This window comes from Chelonia mydas, chromosome 1, assembly GCF_015237465.2.
Source record: "Chelonia mydas isolate rCheMyd1 chromosome 1, rCheMyd1.pri.v2, whole genome shotgun sequence".
Taxonomy (NCBI): domain Eukaryota; kingdom Metazoa; phylum Chordata; order Testudines; family Cheloniidae; genus Chelonia; species Chelonia mydas.
This window is the reverse complement of record NC_057849.1, coordinates 12,077,146-12,101,998: the sequence shown is the minus strand read 5'-3', so window position 1 is coordinate 12,101,998 and position 24,853 is coordinate 12,077,146. Positions and strand designations below refer to the sequence as shown.

At 46.6% G+C, this 24,853-nt stretch overlaps 2 protein-coding genes across 7 annotated transcripts in view; one reads left to right on the top strand and one right to left on the bottom strand.

Moving 5' to 3' along the window:
• Positions 1–17,030, bottom strand: part of C2CD3 (C2 domain containing 3 centriole elongation regulator) — an 88,034-nt gene extending 71,004 nt beyond the window's left edge. For 2 of the 6 annotated variants that reach the window (XM_037878699.2, XM_043527436.1), the window contains exons 1-10: positions 16,780–17,025; positions 10,669–10,938; positions 7,856–8,013; positions 7,285–7,499; positions 6,312–6,547; positions 4,540–4,672; positions 3,582–3,710; positions 1,333–1,477; positions 766–944; positions 107–331 (exon numbers count right to left, since the gene is read on the bottom strand). In XM_037878699.2, the coding sequence (XP_037734627.1) occupies positions 107–331; positions 766–944; positions 1,333–1,477; positions 3,582–3,710; positions 4,540–4,672; positions 6,312–6,547; positions 7,285–7,499; positions 7,856–8,013; positions 10,669–10,938; positions 16,780–16,843 (1,754 nt within the window). In that variant the 5' untranslated portion in view covers positions 16,844–17,025. Of the gene's footprint in view, positions 1–106; positions 332–765; positions 945–1,332; positions 1,478–3,581; positions 3,711–4,539; positions 4,673–6,311; positions 6,548–7,284; positions 7,500–7,855; positions 8,014–10,668; positions 10,939–15,949; positions 16,002–16,779 lie in introns of those variants that run through there. The other 4 variants (XM_037878627.2, XM_037878765.2, XM_037878884.2 and 1 more) reach the window with 3 other exon arrangements.
• A 107-nt stretch (positions 17,031–17,137) lies between these two features.
• Positions 17,138–24,853, top strand: part of PPME1 (protein phosphatase methylesterase 1) — a 42,443-nt gene continuing 34,727 nt past the window's right edge. Inside the window, exon 1 of the mRNA XM_037878989.1 lies at positions 17,138–17,325. Within this exon, the coding sequence (XP_037734917.1) occupies positions 17,228–17,325 (98 nt within the window). The 5' untranslated portion in view covers positions 17,138–17,227. The remainder of the gene's footprint in view (positions 17,326–24,853) is intronic.

The following is a 24,853-nucleotide window of genomic DNA, read 5'->3' as shown; positions in this document are numbered from 1 at the left end:
ATTTGTTAGTCTCTAAGGTGCCACAAGTACTCCTGTTCTTTTTGCTGATACAGACTAACACGGCTGCTACTTTGAAAAAAAAAAAAATCCTAAAAATAATTCTTACCGCTTTTTAGCTAATGCTGGTCTTGGTGGTTTCCCTGTAAAGCTTTTCTTGCCTGGTGTAGTCTGGGTGCTTTCAGGAGGAATTCTCAAGCTTTCAATTATGACTCTGGCTAAGTGTATTCGACCCAGCAAAGCCAGCCTATCCACATTCAAGGTTATAGCTTGACCTTCCTCTGTGTATTCTGTGGGAGCGTCAGAAAGTGGTAGCGGTCTAGCAGGAGAACAGCTGAGAAGGGTTAAAGCAGAGAATCCAGTTTAGACAAACATTCATTGTAGCAAAACCCTAAGGGAAAACTGTAGGCTGGCAGGGGGGTGGTTGTTTTATTTTTTTTAAATGGTTCACAATACGTGAATACGCACATTTGTTTTTTCACTGTACTGCACTTTTCATCACAAAAGTTTTTTACTCACCCTTTACAGTCAAAGTATGTAAGTTGCAGATAATGAAGGTGGCTTAATTAAAATGTGTTATTTACTTACAATAAAGAAGGAAAAGTGCAGATGTTTTCTTTCCATGCAATTCTAACTGCATAAGACAGGATACCCTCCCAACTGAGCTCTGCAACAAGCCGTGGGTTGAGAACCACTGCATGACTATTGCTAATGGCAACTTATGATTGGTGGCTACTGCACAAAGGAGTCTGTAACTGAACTGTTCACCTGGGTTTCATTTCTGTTGCCTTTTCTTTCTGATCACAGATGCTAGAATCCAAAGTTTTTTGTGACCTCTGATGGTTTTCTTGGTCACCTTTCACAAGCTTTTTTGTCCTGATTACTTTTTTAGATGATATAACATCCTCATCATCACTGAGGAAGTCACTTAAACTGGTATCAGACTTCTAAAAAGAGATATCAGAAAAAATAAAAAATTATTATTATCAACGCCAACAAAAGGTACACAACAGCCACAATAAATGAGGGTGGGAAAAATAGCATGTGATCACGTAATCAGACTATCAAAAAGCATACTCACAAGGGGACAGAATTAACGCTGCATGGGCATTCTTTGTTCTGGCATTTCCCGACGTGAGTGCTTGACTGTCATCTTAATAATGTTCTTTTATCAGTTTTTAATGTAATTTTTAATATATTGGCAAACTTCTATAGGCTACATTACAAAAATGCCTTATAGCTACTACGACATCTATCTTCCTTCTCATCGGATGTCTTGATTTTCTTTTACTATAGCACTGTGGCCTAAGCATCTTCCCCTTGTCCCCCACTTACATGAGCTGTGTAAAACAAATTCTCCAGGAGACTCTGATCATAGTGAGGATCATTCAGCTCACTGTCATACACCTCACTTCCTGCAGAGAGAGATTCTGGAGGGGAACCTGTCCCATCCCAGATATGCACAGGGGATAAATCAGCACTGTGGACACAAGAGGAGGAAAAAATATCCCTCTTAATATAGCAGTTTCATATAAATTCTAATGGCATTGTTTATAGAACAGCCACCTTTATATCCAGATTTGAACTTAGTTGTGATGTTCAAACTAGCAACAGTGAAGATAGTGCTTGACAGTAATGAAGGGTCCAGGTAAGAGATATGGCACAGGCAGAAACAAAACAAGCTTCCCTCACAATGTGTCTCAGACCTGATCTGAATAGAACTCCTAAAGCCTCCTAAAGCAGGCTGAGGCTTGGGAGCCACAAGTGTCTCTTTAATGTGTCTCCTGCAGCTTTTGGCAGCACATGATATTAAAACACTGCGTGATTTAATTATTAACTAATCTAACTTATTAACTAATCAGGATGCATTTGCTATGTTATTAACCAATTACAGAATAGTTGGTCAGTAATTTTGCTGTGAGATATAATAATTGTAAATGAAAGAATGAATCGACACTACTGTGGCTCTTTTGGATAATGTTGATCGCTAATTTGATCCATTGAGGTCTGAGTATCACTGTCCTAAAGGGATTAATGGGTAGCCTGCTTTCCATTGGCCCTTGAGTCTTTGGCCTTGCTTCTAAAACTGTCAAAAGGGGGCAGGACTTAGGAGTGGCAAGTTGAATAAGTCACTGAATAGCTACCAGATAACAACAACTTTCAGTTACTACCAACCTGGCTGGATATCTGCTAGTGACCTACTGTAGAAGTGAAAGGCTTCATACCCCATTACCAATGCCCTGAATTAAAAAGCATCCCTTTTCCCCAAAAACATTATTAATAACCTACTTTTTAAAAAGTTTTCACAAAGTGGTATTTTAAACCTGCCCCTTTTCTGAGATGAGCTGGTGAATGTCAGTCCAATTCCCATTAGGAAGTTCTCAATTTCAGCACACAACTTCACCACCACATCTGAACGTCAGGATAGCACTCAGACACCCAGATTTGGATGGGCATGGAGAGCCAACTCTCACATTGTTCACTGGGAACGGGGTAAAGGTACATTAGTGGAACACTTCTTGAGCTCCTAGCTTTGGAACAGAGCAACAACTGCATTTTCCAAGGCTGTCAATATGGTACCATTCACAAGAGTCAATCTAAAATCCGGATATTCCTCCAATACGTTAGACTGTTAAATAAAAAGAAGGGGAGTTTACAAAAAAAGTGAAAAGACAGATTTTCACTGATTTTGCTGGCACCAAAAAAAAAAAGAAAAAGAAAAAAAAAATTAACTTTCCCTCAAAGCAGGAAAATACAAGAACACAATGGCAAGAAAACCAGAAAGGGAAACTGATTAGGATTCTGAATCTGCAAAGATTTACGCACATTCTTAACTTTGTGTGTGCAAGTAGCTCCAGTGAAGTCAATGGCACCACTCATGTCTATTAAGTTTTTACTTAATTTAACTTCTAAGTTATTAAATGTACTAAAATATATAAATCTTTGCAGGATGAGGGCCTAACTTGGCTTCACTATTTAACTGAGTGAAATGCAAAAAGGAAGCAATTATAAATGGGGAAAAGTAATTAAAAAAAAAGTTAATTTAGGTATCAACAACAGTTAAGGATGGTGTTTTAAAAATATATATATATTGTGTACATGTGTATATACTATCTTGAAAAGCCACTTAAAAGCCACATAAAAATGTAAGCAACTCTTTGGATTAAGAGTGGAGAAGAGGCAAATTAATAATTGGGCAAAGGGTAAATATAACTAGTGCCACTCTCTATTTTGCTTAAGGTCTAGATTGTATATTTTTTGCCTAACATTTGCCTAGTATCTCTGCAGGCAAAACATAAGTAATAAGTAACTACAAATCAATTTGCACTAGAAACAGTGCTTAGTCTTCCAACAACATCAGCTATATTGCTTGAACAAAAAACCCTCACAAAAGTGGGCACAAACTTGAAGTGTAAAATATTTTCTCTTACCACCACCCGATAACCCAGTACTCCAAAATATTTCCAGAAATGAGGGAGAGGATGCACTGACTCAACAAGTATCCCATATAATACAAGAAATAGATAACTGGGTCATTTTGGGAATATTTACGATAACATCTCAATGCATGCCATGGCACTCACCTGCCCAGTAGCAGTTGTATTGCTCTTTTTTCAGCATGGGAGTCAAATTCTTGAACTGTGTATTCAGATGCTAGGAGAAGTGGATCTTCAGCAGTAGATATAACATCAGGGTCCAAGGTTTTAAGGCTCCTGGATGACAGTTATTCCAGTGAAGAGGGATCAGGAGGAGGAATAAGGATAATAAGTGTTTCTGGTTTGGTCTAGATTTTATTCTTTTCAGCTATCAAATAAACAGATTTTCTCTCATTTAGCACAAATAAAAACCTATATACAGTGTGTTTCTATTTGCATTTTAACTCCCTAAGTACAAAAAGGACAAATTCTGTTATACAACACTAGGTAGATTTGACTTAAAGTTACAAGTTTGGATCAAAAATTGTAAGTATAGTTTATAATGTGCCAAAAGTGCAGCCCAATCCTGCAATATAAACATAGCACTGCAGGCTCTCTATGCTTTTTCTCATTCTTTCTCTTTTTATTTTTTTAAAGTGCTCATGAAAGGTGCCTGATCAACATTCCTGGGGAGACTGAAATCCTCTACTTATTTATAAATCAAATATAGCATAGGCAGCAGCGCTGAAACTGTCTCCCTACCAAACATGCCTCAAACTGTGGTATCTCTGTTAGGTCTGACTGGGTATCTCAGCCTCTAAACTCAGGTAACCTTTTGACTCTGCTTAAACTACCAGCAAGGTTGCCAATTGTGGATACCTGTACATCACGAAGAGACCTACTCACTCATATCAGACAGATCACTGAATGACCTTCAGATGGCACTGACGTTAAGTCATTACCAATATGGACTGGAACTGGTGAGGTGAAATATAGGCACTTATTTACAACTGTTTGAATAAGAATTCTGAAAGATGTGAGACAAATCACAGCATTATAGGAAAATATGATAATGCCTTGAAATTTATGGCTTGGAAGTAAAACACACTCCCTCCTTCAAGCTCACTTTGCTGTTGCTTTAAAAGTGTCTCTCTTTACAGAAGGAAGCGCTTCATTCAACTCAACGTCAGTATCTGGGCTGGATTTCAATGCAGAAACAGCCATGGCATTGCGGAGTTTATTGCCTTGATCCAGAAGAGCTGGAAAATAAAGAATAAAAACTCAAAATTAAAATGCAATTTAAAACAGAAAAGCCATGAGCACACAAAGTAAATATGCCAGATGTAAATTTTATATCTATGTCTGTCATTATAAAGAGCCCTTGACATATTGGAGATTAAACTTGCTATATACCATAAAACATATAACACAACGGGGAGTAAGAGGGAGCCTACTTCAGTCTTGAGCACAGGGCAGTATGAGGCACAACTCACTTGTGCTAGATAGACTGAACCAGATGGTGGGGAGAGGGTATGGTAGGTATGGTAGCCAGATTAACCCATGGAAGGTTGGCTTGACATCCAAAGGTTCCTCACTAGCAGTCCAATTTCAAGATTTCTCAGTAAATAAAATGGACGGCTCAGAAAATTGGCAATAGGATATGGGAAGCTTCCATTGCTAGTTTACTCATCTAAATCCAGCTCAGGATGACAGTGAGCTAATAATACTAAAGCCTGACAGCTAATTTGGTGGCCTATAGCAACTAAGTTAGTGATCTAAGTCCAATTCTTATCAAACAAGTGCTGATCGCATAGAAAAAACAAAATTCCACTAACACAGTTTGCACTCTTGATAGCCATCTCAGCAGATAAGATCAAGGATTAAATAGGCTAGGAGACGGTTATTCCCTTCTTGTTCCTCCAGGTCAGAGATGAGGCAGTATGAGATAGGGCAGGATGAGGTAGTTTGTACAGCTGCTGCCCATACTATACCTGTTCTATGGATAATCAGGCCACCTGCCACCAGTCCCGAAGCCTGCCGGGGATATCAGTTGGCTGCTCTTTCACAGGGCCATGAGCACGGGTGTGTACTTGGCGCGGTTTACCCCGTCCCAGACACCTGCCCCTTTCTGCAGCGTGAGGGAGACCCTGGCGCATGTTTACCTGGAGTGCGCCAGGCTGCAGCCTCTATTCCAGCTCCTCACAGATATCCTGTTACGTTTCTGGTTGCACTTTTCCCCTCACCTCCTTATCTACGCACTCCCTATCCATGGCCCCACAGTCAAGGGACCATCTGGTCAACCTCCTCCTGGCCTTGGCTAAAGTGGCCATCTATAAAACCAGGGAGAGGAAGTTGGCCAACGGGGCCTCCTGTGACTGTGGGGCCTATTTCCGACCCTCTGTCCGTTCACGCATCTGGGCAGAGTTCCTCTGGGCGGTGTCCACTGGCTCCCTTGACGCCTTCGAGGAGCAGTGGGCGCTGTCCGGGGTTCTCTGCTCGATGTCCCCGTCAGGTTCCCTTCGTTTTACCCTTTGACCACACTCCTGTCCTTGTTATTTCATTAGTTGTTCCCCAGAATCACTTGGCTTCCAGGTCCTGTGGATCCTCCCCTTAAGCTGAGGGGGGTCCTTTAGCAGTGGGTGGGCTTCCGCCCGCCCATTTCCTGGATCCCAATAGGACCAGCACTAAATTAAATCTTTATATATTAAATACAAAAAGTGTTTTGACTGTCATTTTAAGTTCCAAATACTGTCTCTAGAACATTACAAGAAACACTTATCCTGAAGCCTTGAGTCTTACAAGAGCACCAACTTGTATCACATGCCAGCTAGCTGAAATATTAATGAGCTTGTACAGTTTCAAATGAAACCTAAACCCTGATGGCAAATATTTACAAACCTGAAAGGAGGTCTTTTGTAGTTGGGTTGTGCAAAGACAGCACATGTGCATTACTGTGGCTCCCCACAGGTGTTCCTGCTTGCAATTCAAGATCAGAACTGTTGGGAAATGATGCCTGTTTCTTTGGAGGATTCACTTTTAAATTTTCATCTGGTAAAATCAGACGATGCTGAGACCCAGAGAAACTGTTCTTTATGTTCTCAGAATTCTCTTGAAAGAGCAAGTGGTCTATTCCTCTATTTAAAAAGATAAAGTTTAGTAAAACCCAAAGTTGATTTGTAAATATAGTGCTTCTCAAATTCTTGTGCACATTCCTTAATCAGAGTACTGTATCCCCCACCTCAAAGAAAAACATGACATATTTGTATTTGGCTGCACAGAGGAAATCCTGACTTCCGTTCTTACATTCGAACTATGAAATATGCTGACTCAAATTATAATTAAAACATGATGGGCCACATCTTCAGCTTATGTAAACCACATAGCTCCAGTGAAGTCAATGGGGCTTTGCAGATTTATACCAGCTGAGGATCTGGCCCTTTATTCTTTTCTTACATGCCTAATTACAACATGATTTAGACTACACATGGATGTACTTCTTAATCCATGAGTCATATATAAGGCTGTAAAAAAAGTTTTGATTGTTTGGTTCAAAAATAGCAGCTGGTTTGTTAGAGTTGTGGTTGTGGGGTGGTCAGCACAAAAGACACGCCGTGTGTTCCCGCTTCGCTCTTGAAGGTAAGTGTGATGGAGGGTCAGTTGGTCCAAATCTGAGTGAGCGGCGGTGTGACCTGGAGCACGGGGTCACACCACCACTCGAATTTGTGGAAGCTTTATAAAGTTGCTGTTTCCACAACAAAATTGCGGCCCATGATTTTCTTACAGCCTTAGTCATAAACACATTGCTGATGCTTAATAAAATATTTGAAATGAAAAGACATTCCTTTATTTTATCTGGAAAAAAAAAAGCTACCTTGGAGTAGCGGCCCTGCTACTGTTAACAGACTCTCTTCCAGCCATACCAGGTGGTCCATGCAGTTGTGCAGGAGCAAGAAACAGAGTCTTGCTGGATTCAGTCATTCCTCTGGTTCCCTGAGCAGAAGCAGCAATGTCTAAACTCACATCTGTGGCTGGGATGGAGCTGCTACTGTCATAGGTTTCAGACAAGGGCTCTAAGACTAGAGATACCTGAAAGACACAATGTAAGAAGAATGTGCTTTTTAATTAAATGTGCCAAACATTCTACAGTTGTTTTTCTTTCCGTATTACATAGCATGCTGCATTTCCCATACAAGAGGCTATGTATTTGATACAGTTATGTTAGATACTAGCTTAATCTCTGGAATATTTACAAGCAGTTAGTTCACATTACACATTTTCAATCAAAGGAATCAGTTTCTTCAAGGGAATATAGCCCAGAAGCAGGATTTTCAAAAACAAATACTTAAGGTTAAATATAGGTTTACAAGTCTAATTCTAGGCACCAATTTCTTAAAATCTTGGCTGGCTCAGGTGAGTTGTGGAGAAAGAGATTTCAGTACTACCTGCAGTTCTCCTAGTTTCTCAGATGTTGGTGAAATAACAGTGAAAAATCCACTGATTGGGTGGCTTGGAGATAGTTGTGATAGTCCATTGATTTGAGCTCTACCAATTGGAAGATGGTCAGGTTTGGTCATTACCTCCAACACAAGAACACCCATATCTATAGGAGACAGGAACAGCTAAACTTAGATCTGGCATAAGACAACATATTAAAAAACCCTTTGTGAACAACAATAATATTGCAGTTAAAATTAGGGCTGTCAATTAATCGCATTTACCTCATGAGATTAACTCAAAAAAATTAATCGTGATTAAAAAAATTAATTGCAGTTTTAATCGCAAGGCTAAACAACAGAATACCAATTGAAATTTATTAAATATTTTTGGATGTTTTTCTACATTTTCAAATATATTGATTTAAATTACAACACAGAATACAAAGTGTACAGTGCTCACTTTATATTATTACGTTGATTACAAATATTTGCACTGTAAAAATGATAAACAAAAATAGTATTTTACAAGTAGCGTAGTAGTGCAATCTCTTTATCATGAAAGTGCAATTTACAAATATAGATTTTTTGTTACATAACTGCACTCAAAAACAAAACAATATAAAACTTTAGAGTCTACAAGTTCACTCAGTCCTACTTCTTGTTCAGCCAATCGCTCAGACAAACAAGTTTGTTTACATTTACGGGAGATAATGCTGCCTGCTTCTTATTTACGTCACCTGAAAGCGAGAACAGGCATTCCCATGGCACTTTTGCACCTGGCATTGCAAGGTATTTATATGCCAGATATGCTAAATATTTGTGTGCCCCTTCATGCTTTGGCCACCATTCCAGAGGACATGCTTCCATGCTGATGACGCTTGTTAAAAAAATAATGCGTTAATTAAATTTGCGACTGAATTCCTTAGGGGATAATTGTATGTCTCCTACTCTGTTTTACCCGCGTTCTGCCATATATTTCACGTTGTAGCAGTCTCGGATGATGACCGAGCACATGTTGTTCGTTTTAAGAACACTTTCACTGCAGATCTGACAAAACGCAAAGAAGGTACCAATGTGAGATTTCTAAAGATAGTTACAGCACTCGACCCAAGGTTTAAGAATCTGAAGTGCCTTCCAAAATCAGAGAGGGTCAAGGGGCAGAGCATGCTTTCAGAAGTCTTAAAAGAGCAACACTCCGATGCAGAAACTACAGAACCTGAACCATCAAAAAAGAAAATCAGCCGTCTGCTGGTGGCATTTGTCTCAGATGATGAAGATGAACACACATCGGTCTGCACTGCTTTGGATCATTATCGAGCAGAACCATCATCAGGGTGCATGCATGTCCTGTGGAATCATGAAAGCACATATGAATCTTTAGTGCATCTAGCACGTAAATATCTTGCGACACCAGCTACAACAGTGTATTGTGAATGCCTGCTCTCACTTTCAGATGACCTTGTAATCAGCATTATCTTCTGCAAATGTAAACAAACTTGTTTGTCTGAGTGATTGGCTGAACATGTAGGACTGAGTGGACTTGCAGCTCTAAAGTTTTACATTGTTTTATTTTTGAATGCAGGTTTTTTTTGTACATAATTCTGCATTTCTAAGTTCAACTTTCATGATAAAGAGATTGCACTACAATATGCGTCTGAGGTGAATTGAAAAATACTATTTCTTTTGTTTTTTACCGTGAAAATATTTGTAATAAAAAATAAATATAAAGTGATCACTGTACACTCTGTATTCTATGTTGTAATTTAAATATATGTGAAAATGTAGAAAGCATCCAAATATATTTAAATAAATGGTATTCTATTATTAACTGCACGATTAATCACATGATTAATGGCAATTCATTTATTTAATCACACAATTGTGATTGTTTTAATTACTTGATAGCCCTAGTTAAAATATAATTAAAACTTCAAAATTAAAAACCAGAATGAAATGCGAAAAAACAAAACAAAAAAGCATAATTAAAATAGGGAGAGGGGGACTATATGCGAGACAATGAGGTCTAGTGGATGGAGCACTTGATAAGGATTCTGGGGACCTGGGTTCAATCCTTGGCTCTGGTTTGATGGGTGACAACAGGCAAGTCACTTTCCCCTGTATGCCTCAGTTTCCCCATCTGTAAAATAGAGATGATACTTGGCCTCCTTTGTAAAGCACTGAGCTCTAGGGATGAAAAGCACTAGATAAAGAGTATTATTACTAGGACATGTAACAGGTAGAGAAATGTTATACTGCTAAGAAATTACTATAAATATGCTTTACATACTTACAAGTAATAATATCACACAGAAGCACTTAAAACTACTTAAGACCCCAATCCTCCAATAAAGGTTCATACAAGTGTAAGGTGATACAGAGCTTGCTGGAGGATTGGGGCCTTAAAGTTTTTGTTTTTTTTAAAAGGCACTTGATGGGATCTTTTTGTCTTCATGACATTTCAGCTGCAGAAACACAGGATGCTTATTGTGACAATTCTTTGGCTAGAAGACACAGAGCTCTCACTCTGTCTCTTGAACACTTTTGCCATGATCAGTCTACAAAGTATATTTAAGAACATCTAGTAGTATGGGATAGATTTTTATTTTGATGATTCTCCTGAGGGTTATAAACATGCAATGCCCTTTGAAATATCAAACATAAGACACTACATAAAACCATCTTTTAGATTCAGTAAAAATAAAATTATGTTTTATTACTTATTAATGCACTTCCCAATTCCTGCTAAAGTCTACTGAATAGTTGCCATAATACAAACAATTTCAACTGCAAAATTAATACAGAGGATACAGCTATTGTACCTGTCAGGTAGGAGGCAAACTGTTTTGGCCCACAGCGAATTGCATAGCGGGTGGTGGTTTTCACTGCTTTTTGCTCAGTCTGTGAAGTATTCCTGGGATTAAACAGCGTACCATCTGATGTCTCCCCCCACCACCTCACCCGGATGAGAACAGAAGTAGGCGGTTTAGAGACCATCCATAAGATTTTACTGACTGTTAACTTGAGAAAACAACGCAACTGGCCTTCAACAAGAGGTGGTAAACTTGTAGAAGGGGAGATATCACTGACACCTGTGGAGATATAACACACTATTATTTCTCCAAAATATAAATGCAAGTAGTATATTTGAGATGCAGATCACTTTACAGAGTTAAAAAAATACTTGGTGTTTATTCTGCAGATATGTCTAACATTCTATGTTATACTTAGGGTTACCCTATAGATATTTAGAACATTATAGCCTACAACATTTGTGCATTGCAGATTCTTGGCATGACTGTAACACACCTGGTGTTCACATACAAAATTTGTTGCAACAATTAACATTCACACCACCACTGACACTATGATTGTTCCGTGCAAAGCCATCCATTAGTGCCAATGAAGCCGGAAAGTGCTGCTGTTGCAACTGGTCTGTTCAATACTGCCCTGCAATGCCCCCCACCATCCTTCAGTGAATGACCTCCCTGGATGATAGCATGACATCCTCCAGATCCCTTCCGCATCTCCAGGGTGCCCACCGTATGCATGGAGACTGTCTTGACCCAAGCGTGCCCTTAGGGTACCTGTTGCTCCAATAAAGGTACTCCCTATTACCTAAGCCCTGGTCTACACTAGGACTTTAGGTCAAATTTAGCAGCGTTAAATCGATGTAAACCTGCACCCGTCCACACGATGAAGCCCTTTTTTCGACTTAAAGGGCTCTTAAAATCGATTTCCTTACTCCACCCCGACAAGTGGATTAGCTCTTAAATCGGCCTTGCTGGGTCGAATTTGGGGTACTGTGGACACAATTCGACGGCACTGGCCTCCGGGAGCTATCCCAGAGTGCTCCATTGTGACCGCTCTGGACAGCACTCTCAACTAAGATGCACTGGCCAGGTAGACTGGAAAAGAACTGTGAACTTCTGAATCTCATTTCCTGTTTGGCCAGCGTGGCAAGCTGCAGGTGACCATGCTGAGCTCATCAGCAGAGGTGACCATGATGGAGTCCCAGAATCGCAAAAGAGCTCCAGCATGGACCGAACGGGAGGTATGGGATCTGATCGCTGTATCGGGAGAGGAATCCATGCTATCAGAACTCCGTTCCAGTTTTCGAAATGCCAAAACCTTTGTCAAAATCTCCCACGGCATGAAGGACAGAGGCCATAACAGGGACCTGAAGCAGTGCCGCATGAAACTTAAGGAGCTGAGGCAAGCCTACCAGAAAACCAGAGAGGCGAATGGCCGCTCCAGGTCAGAGCCCCAAACATGCCGCTTCTATGATGAGCTGCATGCCATTTTAGGGGGTTCAGCCACCACTACCCCAGCCGTGTTGTTTGACTCCTTCAATGGAGATGGAGGCAACATGGAAACAGGTTTTAGGGACGAAGAAGATGATGATGATGATGAGGTTGTAGATAGCTCACAGCAAGCAAGTGGAGAAACCGGTTTTCCCGACAGCCAGGAACTGTTTCTCACCCTGGACCTGGAGCCAGTACCCCCCGAACCCACCCAAGGCTGCCTCCTGGACCCGGCAGGCGGAGAAGGGACCTCCGGTGAGTGTACCTTTTAAAATACTATACATGGTTTAAAAGCAAGCACGTGAAAGGATTAATTTGCCCTGGCATTTGTGGCTCTCCTGGATGTACACCCAAAGCCTTTACAAAAGGCTTCTGGGGAGGACAGCCTTATTGCGTCCTCCATGGTAGGACACTTTACCACTCCAGGCCAGTAGCACGTACTCGGGAATCATTGTACAACAAAGCATTGCAGTGTATGTTTGCTGGCGTTCAAACAACATCCGTTCTTTATCTCTCTGTTATCCTCAGGAGAGTGAGATATCATTCATGGTCACCTGGTTGAAATAGGTGCTTTTCTTCAGGGGACACTCAGAGGTGCCCGTTCCTGCTGGGCTGTTTGCCTGTGGCTGAACAGAAATGTTCCCCGCTGTTAGCCACGGGGAGAGCTGAGGGGGTAGCCACGCGGTGGGGGGAGGCAAAATGCGACCTTGGAACGAAAGCACATGTGCTATGTATGTAATGTTAAGAGCAAGGTTTACCCTGAAAGAGTGTAACCATTGTTTTATAAAATGTGTCTTTTTAAATACCGCTGTCCCTTTTTTTTCCTCCACCAGCTGCATGTGTTTCAATGATCACAGGATTTTCTCCTTCCCAGAGGCCAGTGAAGATTAGAAAGAAAAAAAAAACGCACTCGTGATGAAATGTTCTCTGAGCTCATGCTGTCCTCCTACACTGACAGAGCACAGACGAATGCGTGGAGGCAAATAATGTCAGAGTGCAGGAAAGCACAAAATGACCGGGAAGAGAGGTGGCGGGCTGAAGAGAGTAAGTGGCGGGCTGAAGATAGGGCTGAAGCTCAAATGTGGCAGCAGTGTGATGAGAGGAGGCAGGATTCAATGCTCAGGCTGCTGGAGGATCAAACCAATATGCTCCAGTGTATGGTTGAGCTGCAGCAAAGGCAGCTGGAGCACAGACTGCCGCTACAGCCCCCGTGTAACCAACCACCTTCCTCCCCAAGTTCCATAGCCTCCTCACCCAGACGCCGAAGAACGCAGTAGGGGGGCCTCCGGCCAACCAGCCACTCCACCCCGGAGGATTGCCCAAAAAACAGAAGGCTGGCATTCAATAAATTTTAAAGTTGTAAACTTTTAAAGTGCTGTGTGGCATTTTCCTTCCCTCCTCCACCACCCCTCCTGGGCTACCTTGGTAGTCATCCCCCTATTTGTGTGATGAATAAATAAAGAATGCATGAATGTGAAGCAACAATGACTTTATTGCCCCTGCAAGCGGTGATCGAAGGGAAGAGGGGAGGGTGGTTAGCTTACAGGGAAGTAGAGTGAACCAAGGGGTGGCAGGTTTCATCAAGGAGAAACAAACAGAACTTTCACACCGTAGCTTGTCCAGTCATGAAACTGGTTTTCAAAGCTTCTCTGATGTGTATCGTGCCCTCCTGTGCTCTTCTAATTGCCCTGGTGTCTGGCTGCGCGTAACCAGCAGCCAGGCGATTTGCCTCAACCTCCCACCCCGCCATAAACGTCTCCCCCTTACTCTCACAGATATTGCGGAGTGCACAGCAAGCAGTAATAACAGTGGGAATATTGGTTTCGCTGAGGTCTAAGCGAGTCAGTAAACTGCACCAGCGCGCCTTTAAACATCCAAATGCACATTCTACCACCATTCTGCACTTGCTCAGCCTGTAGTTGAAGAGCTCCTGACTACCGTCCAGGCTGTCTGTGTACGGCTTCATGAGCCAGGGCATTAAGGGGTAGGCTGGGTCCCCAAGGATAACTATAGGCATTTCAACATCCCCAACAGTTATTTTCTGGTCTGGGAATAAAGTCCCTTCCTGCAGCTTTTGAAACAGACCAGAATTCCTGAAGATGCGAGCGTCATGTACCTTTCCCGGCCATCCCACGTTGATGTCGGTGAAACGTCCCTTGTGATCCACCAGAGCTTGCAGCACTATTGAAAAGTACCCCTTGCGGTTTATGTACTCGCCGGCTTGGTGCTCCGGTGCCAAGACAGGGATATGGGTTCCGTCTATGGCCCCACCGCAGTTAGGGAATCCCATTGCAGCAAAGCCATCCACTATGACCTGCACATTTCCCAGGGTCACTACCCTTGGTATCAGCAGATCTTTGATTGCGTGGGCTACTTGCATCACAGCAGCCCCCACAGTAGATTTGCCCACTCCAAATTGATTCCCAACTGACCGGTAGCTGTCTGGCGTTGCAAGCTTCCACAGGGCTAACGCCACTCGCTTCTCAACTGTGAGGGCTGCTCTCATCTTGGTATTCATGTGCTTCAGGGCAGGGGAAAGCAAGTCACAAAGTTCCATGAAAGTGCCCTTACGCGTGCAAAAGTTTCGCAGCCACTGGGAATCGTCCCAGACCTGCAACACTATGCGGTCCCACCAGTCTGTGCTTGTTTCCCGAGCCCAGAATCAGCATTCCACCGCATGAACCTGCCCCATTAGCACCATGATGCATGCATTGGCAGGGCCCATGTTTTCAGAGAAATCTGTGTCCATGTCCTGATCACTCACGTGACCGCGCTGACGTTGCCTCCTTGCCCGGTATCGCTCTGCCAGGTTCTGGTGCTGGATATACTGCTGGATAATGCGTGTGGTGTTTAATGTGCTCCTAATTGCCAAAGTGAGCTGAGCAGCCTCCATGCTTGCCTTGGTATGGCGTCTGCACAGAAAAAAGGCGCGGAACGATTGTCTGCCGTTGCTCTGACGGAGGGAGGGGCGACTGACAACATGGCTTACAGGGTTGGCTTACAGGGAATTAAAATCAACAAAGGGGGTGGCTTTACATTGAGGAGTATTTCAGGCAGGACTTCCCGGAGGGTTCCAATAAGAAAAGGTGCACCTAAGTAATTGTTCTTATCGGAACAAGCAGGTTGGTCTGGCCTCTGATTGATAGATGGCTAGATTTACCTCGCTGCACCTTCTCTGTGAGTGACTGCAGTGTGACTTAGAGGAATGAGTCCTCTAGACGGGGGGGGGGGGGGGAGAAGAAGAAATGAGTACAAAACAAATCTGGTCTATTTCTTGTTTTGATCCACTTCTTCTATCTTTTACATCTTTGGCTGGCAGCAGACGGTGCAGAAGGACTGCAAGCCATCCACATCTCATGGCTGCTCGGCAGAAGATGGTACAATAGGACTGCTAGCAATCCGCATTGCCTGCCTGCTCACCATAAGATGGTTCAATAGGACTGACTGCAGGACTAAAGAGAATGACCTGGTCAAGTCACTTCTAATGTAGTCCCTGCACCCATGTCTGGCCAGGCACTCCTGGCCGACGCGGCCAGGAGCACCTCGGACACGACGATGACGGCTGCCAGTCCTATTGTACCGTCTGCTGCCACAAGGCAAGGGGTTGCTGCTGCTGTGTAGCAATGCAGTACCATGTCTGCCAGCACCCAGGAGACATACGGTGATGGTTACCTGAGCAGGCTCCATGCTTGCCGTGGTATGGCGTCTCCACAGGTAACTCAAGAAAAAAGGCACGAAACGATTGTCTGCTGCTGCTTTCACGGAGGGAGGGAGGGAACGGGGGCCTGACGATACGTACCCAGAACCACCCGCGACAATGTTTTAGCCCCATCAGGCATTGGGATCTCAACCCAGAATTCCAATGGGCGGCGGAGACTGCGGGAACTGTGGGATAGCTACCCACAGTGCAACACTCCAGAAGTCGACGCTTGCCTCGGTACTGTGGAAGCACTCCGCCGAGTTAATGCACTTAATGCACTTAGAGCATTTTCTGTGGGGGGACACACACTCGAATATATAAAAACGATTTCTAAAAAAATGACTTCTATAAATTTGACCTAATATCGTAGTGTAGACATACCCTAAGTGTCTTTAAGTAATCACCAAGACCCATACGGGGCTCCCAGCCCCCTGTTGCACCTCAAGGGCACGACACACCACATTATAATCCCCAAAGCCACCATACACCTACAGCACCAACACAGGCAACTACCACCTCCCGACAGGGTGCCCAAGGTACTGCCACCCCATTATCCCAATCCCACACAGTGCTTAGGGTGCGAATCATGCTATGGAGGGTGCTACCACCCCACCCCTTCAGATGCCCATCACAGGATCTGCTGCCTCTTCTGGGCCCCAGAGCACCCACCACTGCACGCCCTACTGCCACCAACTGCTACCAGATCCCTGCCCCGGGTATCTACGGGGTACCAAGCCCTGCCCTCCCCCGCAGCCAGGGTATCTGCCCTCCCCCCCGCAGCCAAGGTATCTGCCCCCTCCCCCGGTACTCCCGCCCCCCCCCGCAGCCAGGGTATCTGCCCCGTCCCCCGGGTACTCCCGCCCCCGCCCGCAGCCAGGGTATCTGCCCCGTCCCCCGGGGTACCGCTGGGCGGTCCCCGGGGCTCTCACCTCGCCTTTTGCGGGCGCCGCCGCCCACCTTGGGAGCGGGGCCTTTCGGCCTCTTCTGTTTCATCCCTCCGCCGCTCCCCCGCGCCGGGCCCGGCTCTCAGCCACCGCCGCTGCCCGGCAACCGCCGCCGCCGCCTCAGCTCGCCGCGGGGCCCCCTGGGACACGGCGGGAGAGTCAGCCAGCCCCGGGAGAGCCGCGCACAGCCCGCCGAGATGAACTACAATTCCCAGGGGGCGCTGCGGCCCCGCTTCCGGCGAGGGGAGGCTGCGCGAGGGCAGACGCTTCCGGCAGAGGAGGCGCTCCCCTGCCCGTGAGTCGGAGTGGGGGTGGACTCTATTTCCCGTGGTGCAGCGCGGCGCGGCAGGGGGTACTTCCGGCGGGGGGTGGGTGCAGTTCTGCTGGCTCGGCGGGGGCGGTACCTGCCGTTCTGTCTCGGCCTCTCCCCGTCATGTCGACCCTGGAGAAGCACCTGCACCTGGGCCGCCTGCCCCCCAGGCCCGCCGTGCCCGGCGGGGGCGGCCAGTCCGGCTCCAAGATGCGCATGGGGTAGGTGGGGGAGGGGAGCCGGGCATTTTACCGCGGGGACGTTGGGGATCGGCCGAGGGGGCCAGGGCGCCCGTGGCGGGGCCGGGGGGGGGCGGGGGATCGACAGGGGAGGCGAGGGCGCCCGTTGCGGGGCGGGGCGGGGCGGGGCGGGGGGGGGGATCGACAGGGGAGGCGAGGGCGCCCGTGGGGGGGCGGGGATCGACAGGGGAGGCGAGGGCGCCCGTTGCGGGGCGGGGCGGGGGGGGGATCGACAGGGGAGGCGAGGGCGCCCGTGGCGGGGCCGGGGGGTGGGGGGGGATCGACAGGGGAGGCGAGGGCGCCCGTGGCGGGGCCGGGGGGGGGCGGGGGATCGACAGGGGAGGCGAGGGCGCCCGTGGCGGGGCCGAGGGGGGGCAAGGGATCGACAGGGGAGGCGAGGGCGCCCGTTGCGGGGCGGGGCGGGGGGGGGGGATCGACAGGGGAGGCGAGGGCGCCCGTTGCGGGGCGGGGCGGGGGATCGACAGGGGAGGCGAGGGCGCCCGTGGCGGGGCCGTGGGGGGGGGGGGGGGGGATCGACAAGGGAGGCGAGGGCGCCCGTGGGGGTGCGGGGGATCGACAGGGGAGGCGAGGGCGCCCGTGGTGGGGCCGGGGGGGGCGGGGATCGACAGGGGAGGCGAGGGCGCCCGTGGCGGGGCCGAGGGGGGGGGGATCGACAAGGGAGGCGAGGGCGCCCGTGGCGGGGCCGGGGGGTGGGGGGGGATCGACAGGGGAGGCGAGGGCGCCCGTTGCGGGGCGGGGGGGGGGGCGGGGATCGACAGGGGAGGCGAGGGCGCCCGTGGCGGGGCGGGGGGGGGGGGCGGGGATCGAGAGGGGAGGGGAGGGCGCCCGGGGCGGGGGGGGGGGGGGGCGGGGATCGACAGGGGAGGCGAGGGCGCCCGTGGCGGGCCGGGGGGGGGGGATCGACAGGGGAGGCGAGGGCGCCCGTGGCGGGCCGGGGGGGGGGGGATCGACAGGGGAGGCGAGGGCGCCCGTTGCGGGGCGGGGGGGGCGGGGGATCGACAGGGGAGGCGAGGGCGCCCGTTGCGGGGCGGGGGATCGACAGGGGAGGCGAGGGCGCCCGTTGCGGGGCGGGGGATCGACAGGGGAGGCGAGGGCGCCCGTTGCGGGGCGGGGGATCGACAGGGGAGGCGAGGGCGCCCGTGGCGGGGCCGGGGGGGGGGCGGGGGATCGACAGGGGAGGCGAGGGCGCCCGTTGCGGGGCGGGGCGGGGGGGGGGGATCGACAGGGGAGGCGAGGGCGCCCGTTGCGGGGCGGGGGGGGGATCGACAGGGGAGGCGAGGGCGCCCGTGGGGGGGCGGGGGATCGACAGGGGAGGCGAGGGCGCCCGTGGTGGGGCCGGGGGGGCGGGGATCGACAGGGGAGGCGAGGGCGCCCGTGGCGGGGCCGGGGGGTGGGGGGGGATCGACAGGGGAGGCGAGGGCGCCCGTGGCGGGGCCGGTGGGGGTGGATCGACAGGGGAGGCGAGGGCGCCCGTGGCGGGGCCGGTGGGGGGGGGATCGACAGGGGAGGCGAGGGCGCCCGTGGCGGGGCCGGTGGGGGGGGGATCGACAGGGGAGGCGAGGGCGCCCGTGGCGGGGCCGGTGGGGGGGGGATCGACAGGGGAGGCGAGGGCGCCCGTGGCGGGGCCGGTGGGGGGGGGATCGACAGGGGAGGCGAGGGCGCCCGTGGCGGGGCGGGGGGGGGGGGCGGGGATCGACAGGGGAGGCGAGGGCGCCCGTTGCGGGGCGGGGGTGTTGGTGGTGGCAATAATAATTGAAATTATTAATATTGATATGGGAAACACGAAATGCTAATTTAACCATAAATTTCTTTGTTAAATCCAAAGGCCAAATGGTATTTATACCATTGCTCTAAACATGCCTTAAAAGCCTAACTAATAAGCAAGTTACTACATCCAAACAGTAACAAAACATTTGTAAGCATTTGATCGAGATATTTACAAGTGGGCTAAACCCTGGGGTGCTTAGACACCTATTGGTCGGCTCCAAAGTGCTAAAACCTGTCTGACCAATGAACCCTTTTAAGACTTTACTTTTATACCCTTTAACAAACAAGTGATATCATCACCAATTACTGACTTCAGCTAAAAACCAATTTAAGACAATTCATCCTTATTTCCAATCTTAATCCAGTTAAGATTTACAGCCTCCTTTTTCCCCAAGGCCTTTCTTATCTTCTCCTTTCCCCGCCATCCCTCCCCTCCCCAGCAGAACAGAGGGAAGGTTTGAGCTTGTTTCTTTTAAGACAGTTTTTCTTTGTCTTGTTACTGTAGCTCTTTATTTTATTAGTTAGGTTTGAAACCATACATCCTTCCTGCACTACAAGTAATCCTACTTATTATTCTCACAGCCTTCTTTAATTTGCTGGCTGGGGCTTTCTTTACAACACACAAACACTTAACCAAACTGAAGCTAACTTTAATTCTTTAATTTTATACTTATCCTGTGGGGGGATTGGCAGAGGAGGCGTGGGTGCTGGTTGTGTGGTGGTGGTAGGGATTGGCAGAGGAGGTGAAGGTGCCCATTGCAGGGTGGGTGGGGATTGGCAGGAGAGGCAAGGATGCCGGTTGTGGGCAAGGGGACATCTGGGACACTGGTCTCAGGCATGGGATGGGAATTCTAACATGTTAATTTGAGATGTATTTCAGCAGATTGAATAGTTTCTCTGGAGGGTTACTTTACGCTAATAATTTTGGTTTTTCTTGTGTGTTTTTGTTGCAAATTCAGTTTCGAACCAGGGCGTTCACAAATGCTTATGAGATGTGTCTGGACTTAACTTGTCAGACCATCTGTCTGTCTATATGAAGAGAACTAGACAGATGAACGCCTATTTACGGTAAAGAGCATCTCCTTAGCTTGGCATAGACAGCTGATTTGACTCCTACTCAAAGAGATTCTATTAATTAATGCACCTTGTCTAAGTGGGAGGTAGTGTTCCTTCTACCCAACTGACAATGATGACTTGAAATAGTCATAGTTTGAAACTGGGGCCTACCTGCTGCCTTTTCCTTTAACTCACTGGTCTAATTGAATAGACTTTATTATTAAGATCCCTCAACATCCTTCTCTCATGGACAGAGCCTGGTGAAGATAAATATTTCAGGGCATCTCTTCATTTTCAACTATGATTCTTCTCTGAAGCTGTGTTTATTTGTGAATGAAGAAATGCTCTTTTAACCGGTGCAAACTCTGTGCAAGTTTAGCTTAAAATATTATTACCCAGCAGGAGTCTACGTGAAGCTGGGTGTTGTCGGTAGCTACCAGTGTGGTGCTCTGCTCTTGTTCGATGATGATAACAGTCGGCTGCATGCGTGTTCCCTCTGCGTGCTGCCCCAGCTCTGCGCAGGTAGCTAACTCAGCAGACCCCGAGAGAACCCCCAAAAACCACAGACTCTAGTAAGGTACAAAGGAACCCAAGCCACGTTTATTGTCAAACGAAGCACAGTAATAGTTCCCTATAGACTCGACAGGGCATACTACGAATTTGTGCTCCCTGGCAATGGACACAGCTCAGTCAGTGGCGGGACACTTCACTGCCCCCTAGGCTGGTCAAAGATACACGCTCCGGGACCTACTTTTATACCGTTGCAGGACAGATAATTCATCATAGTTCAAACGAATCTATCCATCATGTTGTCCTTTTGACCCTGTCGTTAAGATGCACCTGCCTGTTCCTTGTTATGTCTATGGAGTGTCTTGCCGCCGTCCTGGCACAATTTCCTCTCATTAGCACTTATGTGTGTGTGTGCACTTGCCTCTAACAACCTTTTCTTGCCAACTTCTGTGAGTGGGACCTGCCTCTGGCTCACAGCCCAGCTTTGCTTATCGCTACCTGGAAGTACTTTGGTTCAGGATTTACTTTGGTTCAGGCTTCAGGCCTTGGACTGGTCCTCTGATACAAGAATTTTTGTTTCAGGCCCTCCTCTTACTACACTGAGCAGTAGGTGAACTCTGCCAGGCGAGTAAGTCCTTGCTCCTGGGAAGTGATAATGTGCCGTCTGGGATGGCAGAACACAGAGCAAACAGGTAGTGAGCATTATAAACCAGTGTAAGTGTATCATTTGAGAGCGAAGGCCTGGTCAACACTTAACATTTAGAGCATCCTGGTTACCTCACTCCTGGGTGTGAAAAATTCACCCCCTGAGCCCTATGGCTAAGCTGACCTAATTCCCAGGGTAGATACAGTTAGGTTGACAGAAGAATTCTTCTGTCAACTTAGCTGCTGCTCCTTAAGGAGGTGGTTTACCTACATCAATGGAAAAACCTTCCGTTGACACAAGAAGTGTCTACACTATGGAGATGCAGCTGTAGTGTAGATGTGCCCTGAGAGAGAGAAAGATTGGCCAATGTTAATTGTGAGTCTGTTCCAGGTGTAGGAGGAGGGATGAAAGAAAGGAAATGGCCAGGAAAGCAGCTTGGCAGGAGCATAGTGACAGAGGGGGTGGCGATGGGCTGGAGTTAAGGACAGTTTTGAAGATGAGGAGAAGCAGCTTGAATTTTTATATGGTAGAAAAGGAGGCGTCCAAGGTAAGGAGATGATTATAGCGGTCACAGAGGAACGTGGTCTTGGCAGCGGGGTTCTAGATGACCTGGAGGGGAGAGATTATAGCTGTGCAGATTTAGAGAAGGGGAGGTTAGCAGAAATCACACCACTGCGCAGGCTGTGTGTGGAGATGTTGTAAAGTAAAGCAGCAGAATTTGGTGAGGACCCAGATATGAAGGGCCAGAGACAAGGTTTGGGCGCTGGGGAGGACGGAGCTGGTAACAGTGACAGACTAATGGAAAAGTAGAGGGCTTATGGAAAGGTAATATGTTTGGGTGTGCACATTACTGGCTCAGATTCACCTCCAAACCAAAGAGGGTGCATGTTGCTTTCACTTAGGCCAAGGATGAATTTAGTTGGAATTTGAAATGATGGCACAAAATCGGGTAGAAAATGATGGTACAGAATGAAACCCAGAGTATGAGAAGTAGTGTTTTGTACTTCTCTACCATCTTTTCTCTAAAAAAACTGGCAATGCTTTATGCAGATGGAAAGTACCATTATCCCAAGTTTTGCATATGGGGAAACCGTAGCAGAGAGTAGTTAAATGGTAGGCCCATAGTCTTATAGTGAGTTAATGACGGTCATAAATATAACACAGAGGTCCTGACAACCCTGGATCTAACCGTTTCTTAGTGATCACTCTCAATAACTTCAGCTTCTGCACCCATATTTTCGAATTTAGCTGTTAGTCCCATGTTGAAGGTAACATTACATCCTTTAAAAGGATGTTAAATAGTGGTTGACAAGGGGAGTGCAAAGGATCTAATCCTACTTTGGATGTAACTTGTAGTGATTCTTAATCCTGCAGCCTAGGTATTGTGGTGATGGGCTGTTCAAAAGTACAGATAGTGAGACTCTCTACCCTTTTCATACACTAGTCAGATGAACAGAAAGATCCTTCACCCTGATGTGCACTAGCTGTTTCTATTGAAACAACTTTTACTAGTCTCAAAAAGTTTAACAGCATAACTGTTGAATGAAACTTGTTAGAAGGTCTGTTGCCACTCCTATAAAGTTCTGCCAAAGTCTTGTATATTTTTAGAAGTTTAAATTATGCTATAAAAATGTCCTCTCTGCAGGAGCTGGCATGTATCATCTCAGGGGGAAAAAATTGTTGCTAACTCAAGATTGTTAAATTTGGAGAAAAACAAACCACTGGTTTTTAGGAATGTAAGACTTGCCACACTGAAAGAGATCAGGAGTACTTGTGGCACCTTAGAGACTAACCAATTTATTTGAGCATAAGCTTTCGTGAGCTACAGCTCACTTCATCGGATGCATACTGTGGAAAATACAGAAGATGTTTCTATACACACAGACCATGAAAAAATGGGTGTTTATCACTACAAAAGGTTTTCTCTCCCCCCACCCCACTTTCCTGCTGGTAATAGCTTATCTAAAGTGATCACTCTCCTTACAATGTGTATGATGATCAAGGTGGGCCATTTCCAGCACAAATCCAGGGTTTAACAAGAATGTCTGAGGAACAGTGGTGGGGGGGAGGAATAAACATGGGGAAATAGGTTACTTTTTATAATGAATCAACCATTCCCAGTCTCTATTCAAGCCCAAGTTAATTGTATCCAATTTGTAAATTAATTCCAATTCAGCAATCTCTCTTTGGAGTCTGTTTCTCAAGTTTTTCTGTTGTAATATCGCAACTTTCATGTCTGTAATCGCGTGACCAGGGAGATTGAAGTGTTCTCCGACTGGTTTATGAATGTTATAATTCTTGACATCTGATTTGTGTCCATTTATTCTTTTACGTAGAGACTGTCCAGTTTGACCAATATACAAGGCAAAGGGGCATTCCTGGCACAGGCGGCACAGTGAGCTGAGGCTGCAGGGGAGGGGGAACAGCAGGGGAGGGGCCGGGGGCTAGCCTCCTGGGCCAGAAGTTCAGGGGTCGGGCAGGAGAGTGCCGCTGGCCGGATGTGGCCTGCGCGCCATAGTTTGCCCACCTCTGTGCTAGCATCATCAACTTGTGTTGACTTCAGTGTGCATTGAGGCCACAGGTACAATGCCCAAGGCCTGATTCTGTGAGGTTCGATGCCATTTATTGGATGAAATATCTTATCAGACGAGTACAGGAAATCAGCTTTACCCTGAAGCATGAGATCAGATAACTTACAAAATTTAATTTTGTAAGCTGCTCCTCTGTGATATTAACCAAATTCTTTTGGCATCTGCAGGTGGAGGGAATGTTTAAGTGGATAGCTTGTTACTTCTTGAAAATTAGTATTTTTTTTTTTATTTTTACCTCTGCAGAAACTTTTTACATAGTTCTAAATGGCTCAGTAACTTTCAACTTATTCCATTCGATATAAATGAATGATGTGCAATAAAACTTACTCTAGATCTTAATTACTTTGTTTTAAAAGTTTCAAATAAACAATAAGCTATACTCCTTGTTAATATTTTTTCATAATTCTTTTAAAAACTGAATTGCGTTGAAGTGTTTAATGACATGGCTTTGGACCTAAAGCAAGGAATATCAGAGTTAAGAATTACCTTCTACTTTTCACAGAAGTAGAAATGAGATAATGAAAAAATCTGTGGTACATTTTGTTTAGTTACTGCGGAGGTCTTAGGACATTGAGCAATATGTGTTTGTATCAAATGTTCTACTGCAGCACAGAAACACTGTGGAGTAAATTAAAAACTGCCACAACTTTACTAAACAAAAGTCTGAAAATGCAGTCAACCTATTAGAGAAGTGTTTGTATGTATCTGCTGTGAAATCTTTTTGACAAGAGGTTTTAATAAAATGAGTAGAACTGAGTGACTTATCAGAGGAGGATATCTGTCTGGAGAGTGCACCTGGCTTTGAGAGCTCTCTCTCTCCTAGCTCGTGGTCAGGATTGCTGCGTTCTATTCTCGGACATTCCACGGAGTTGTAAGACTTTTGAGCAAGTCCCTTAACCACCAATTTCCCCATGTATCA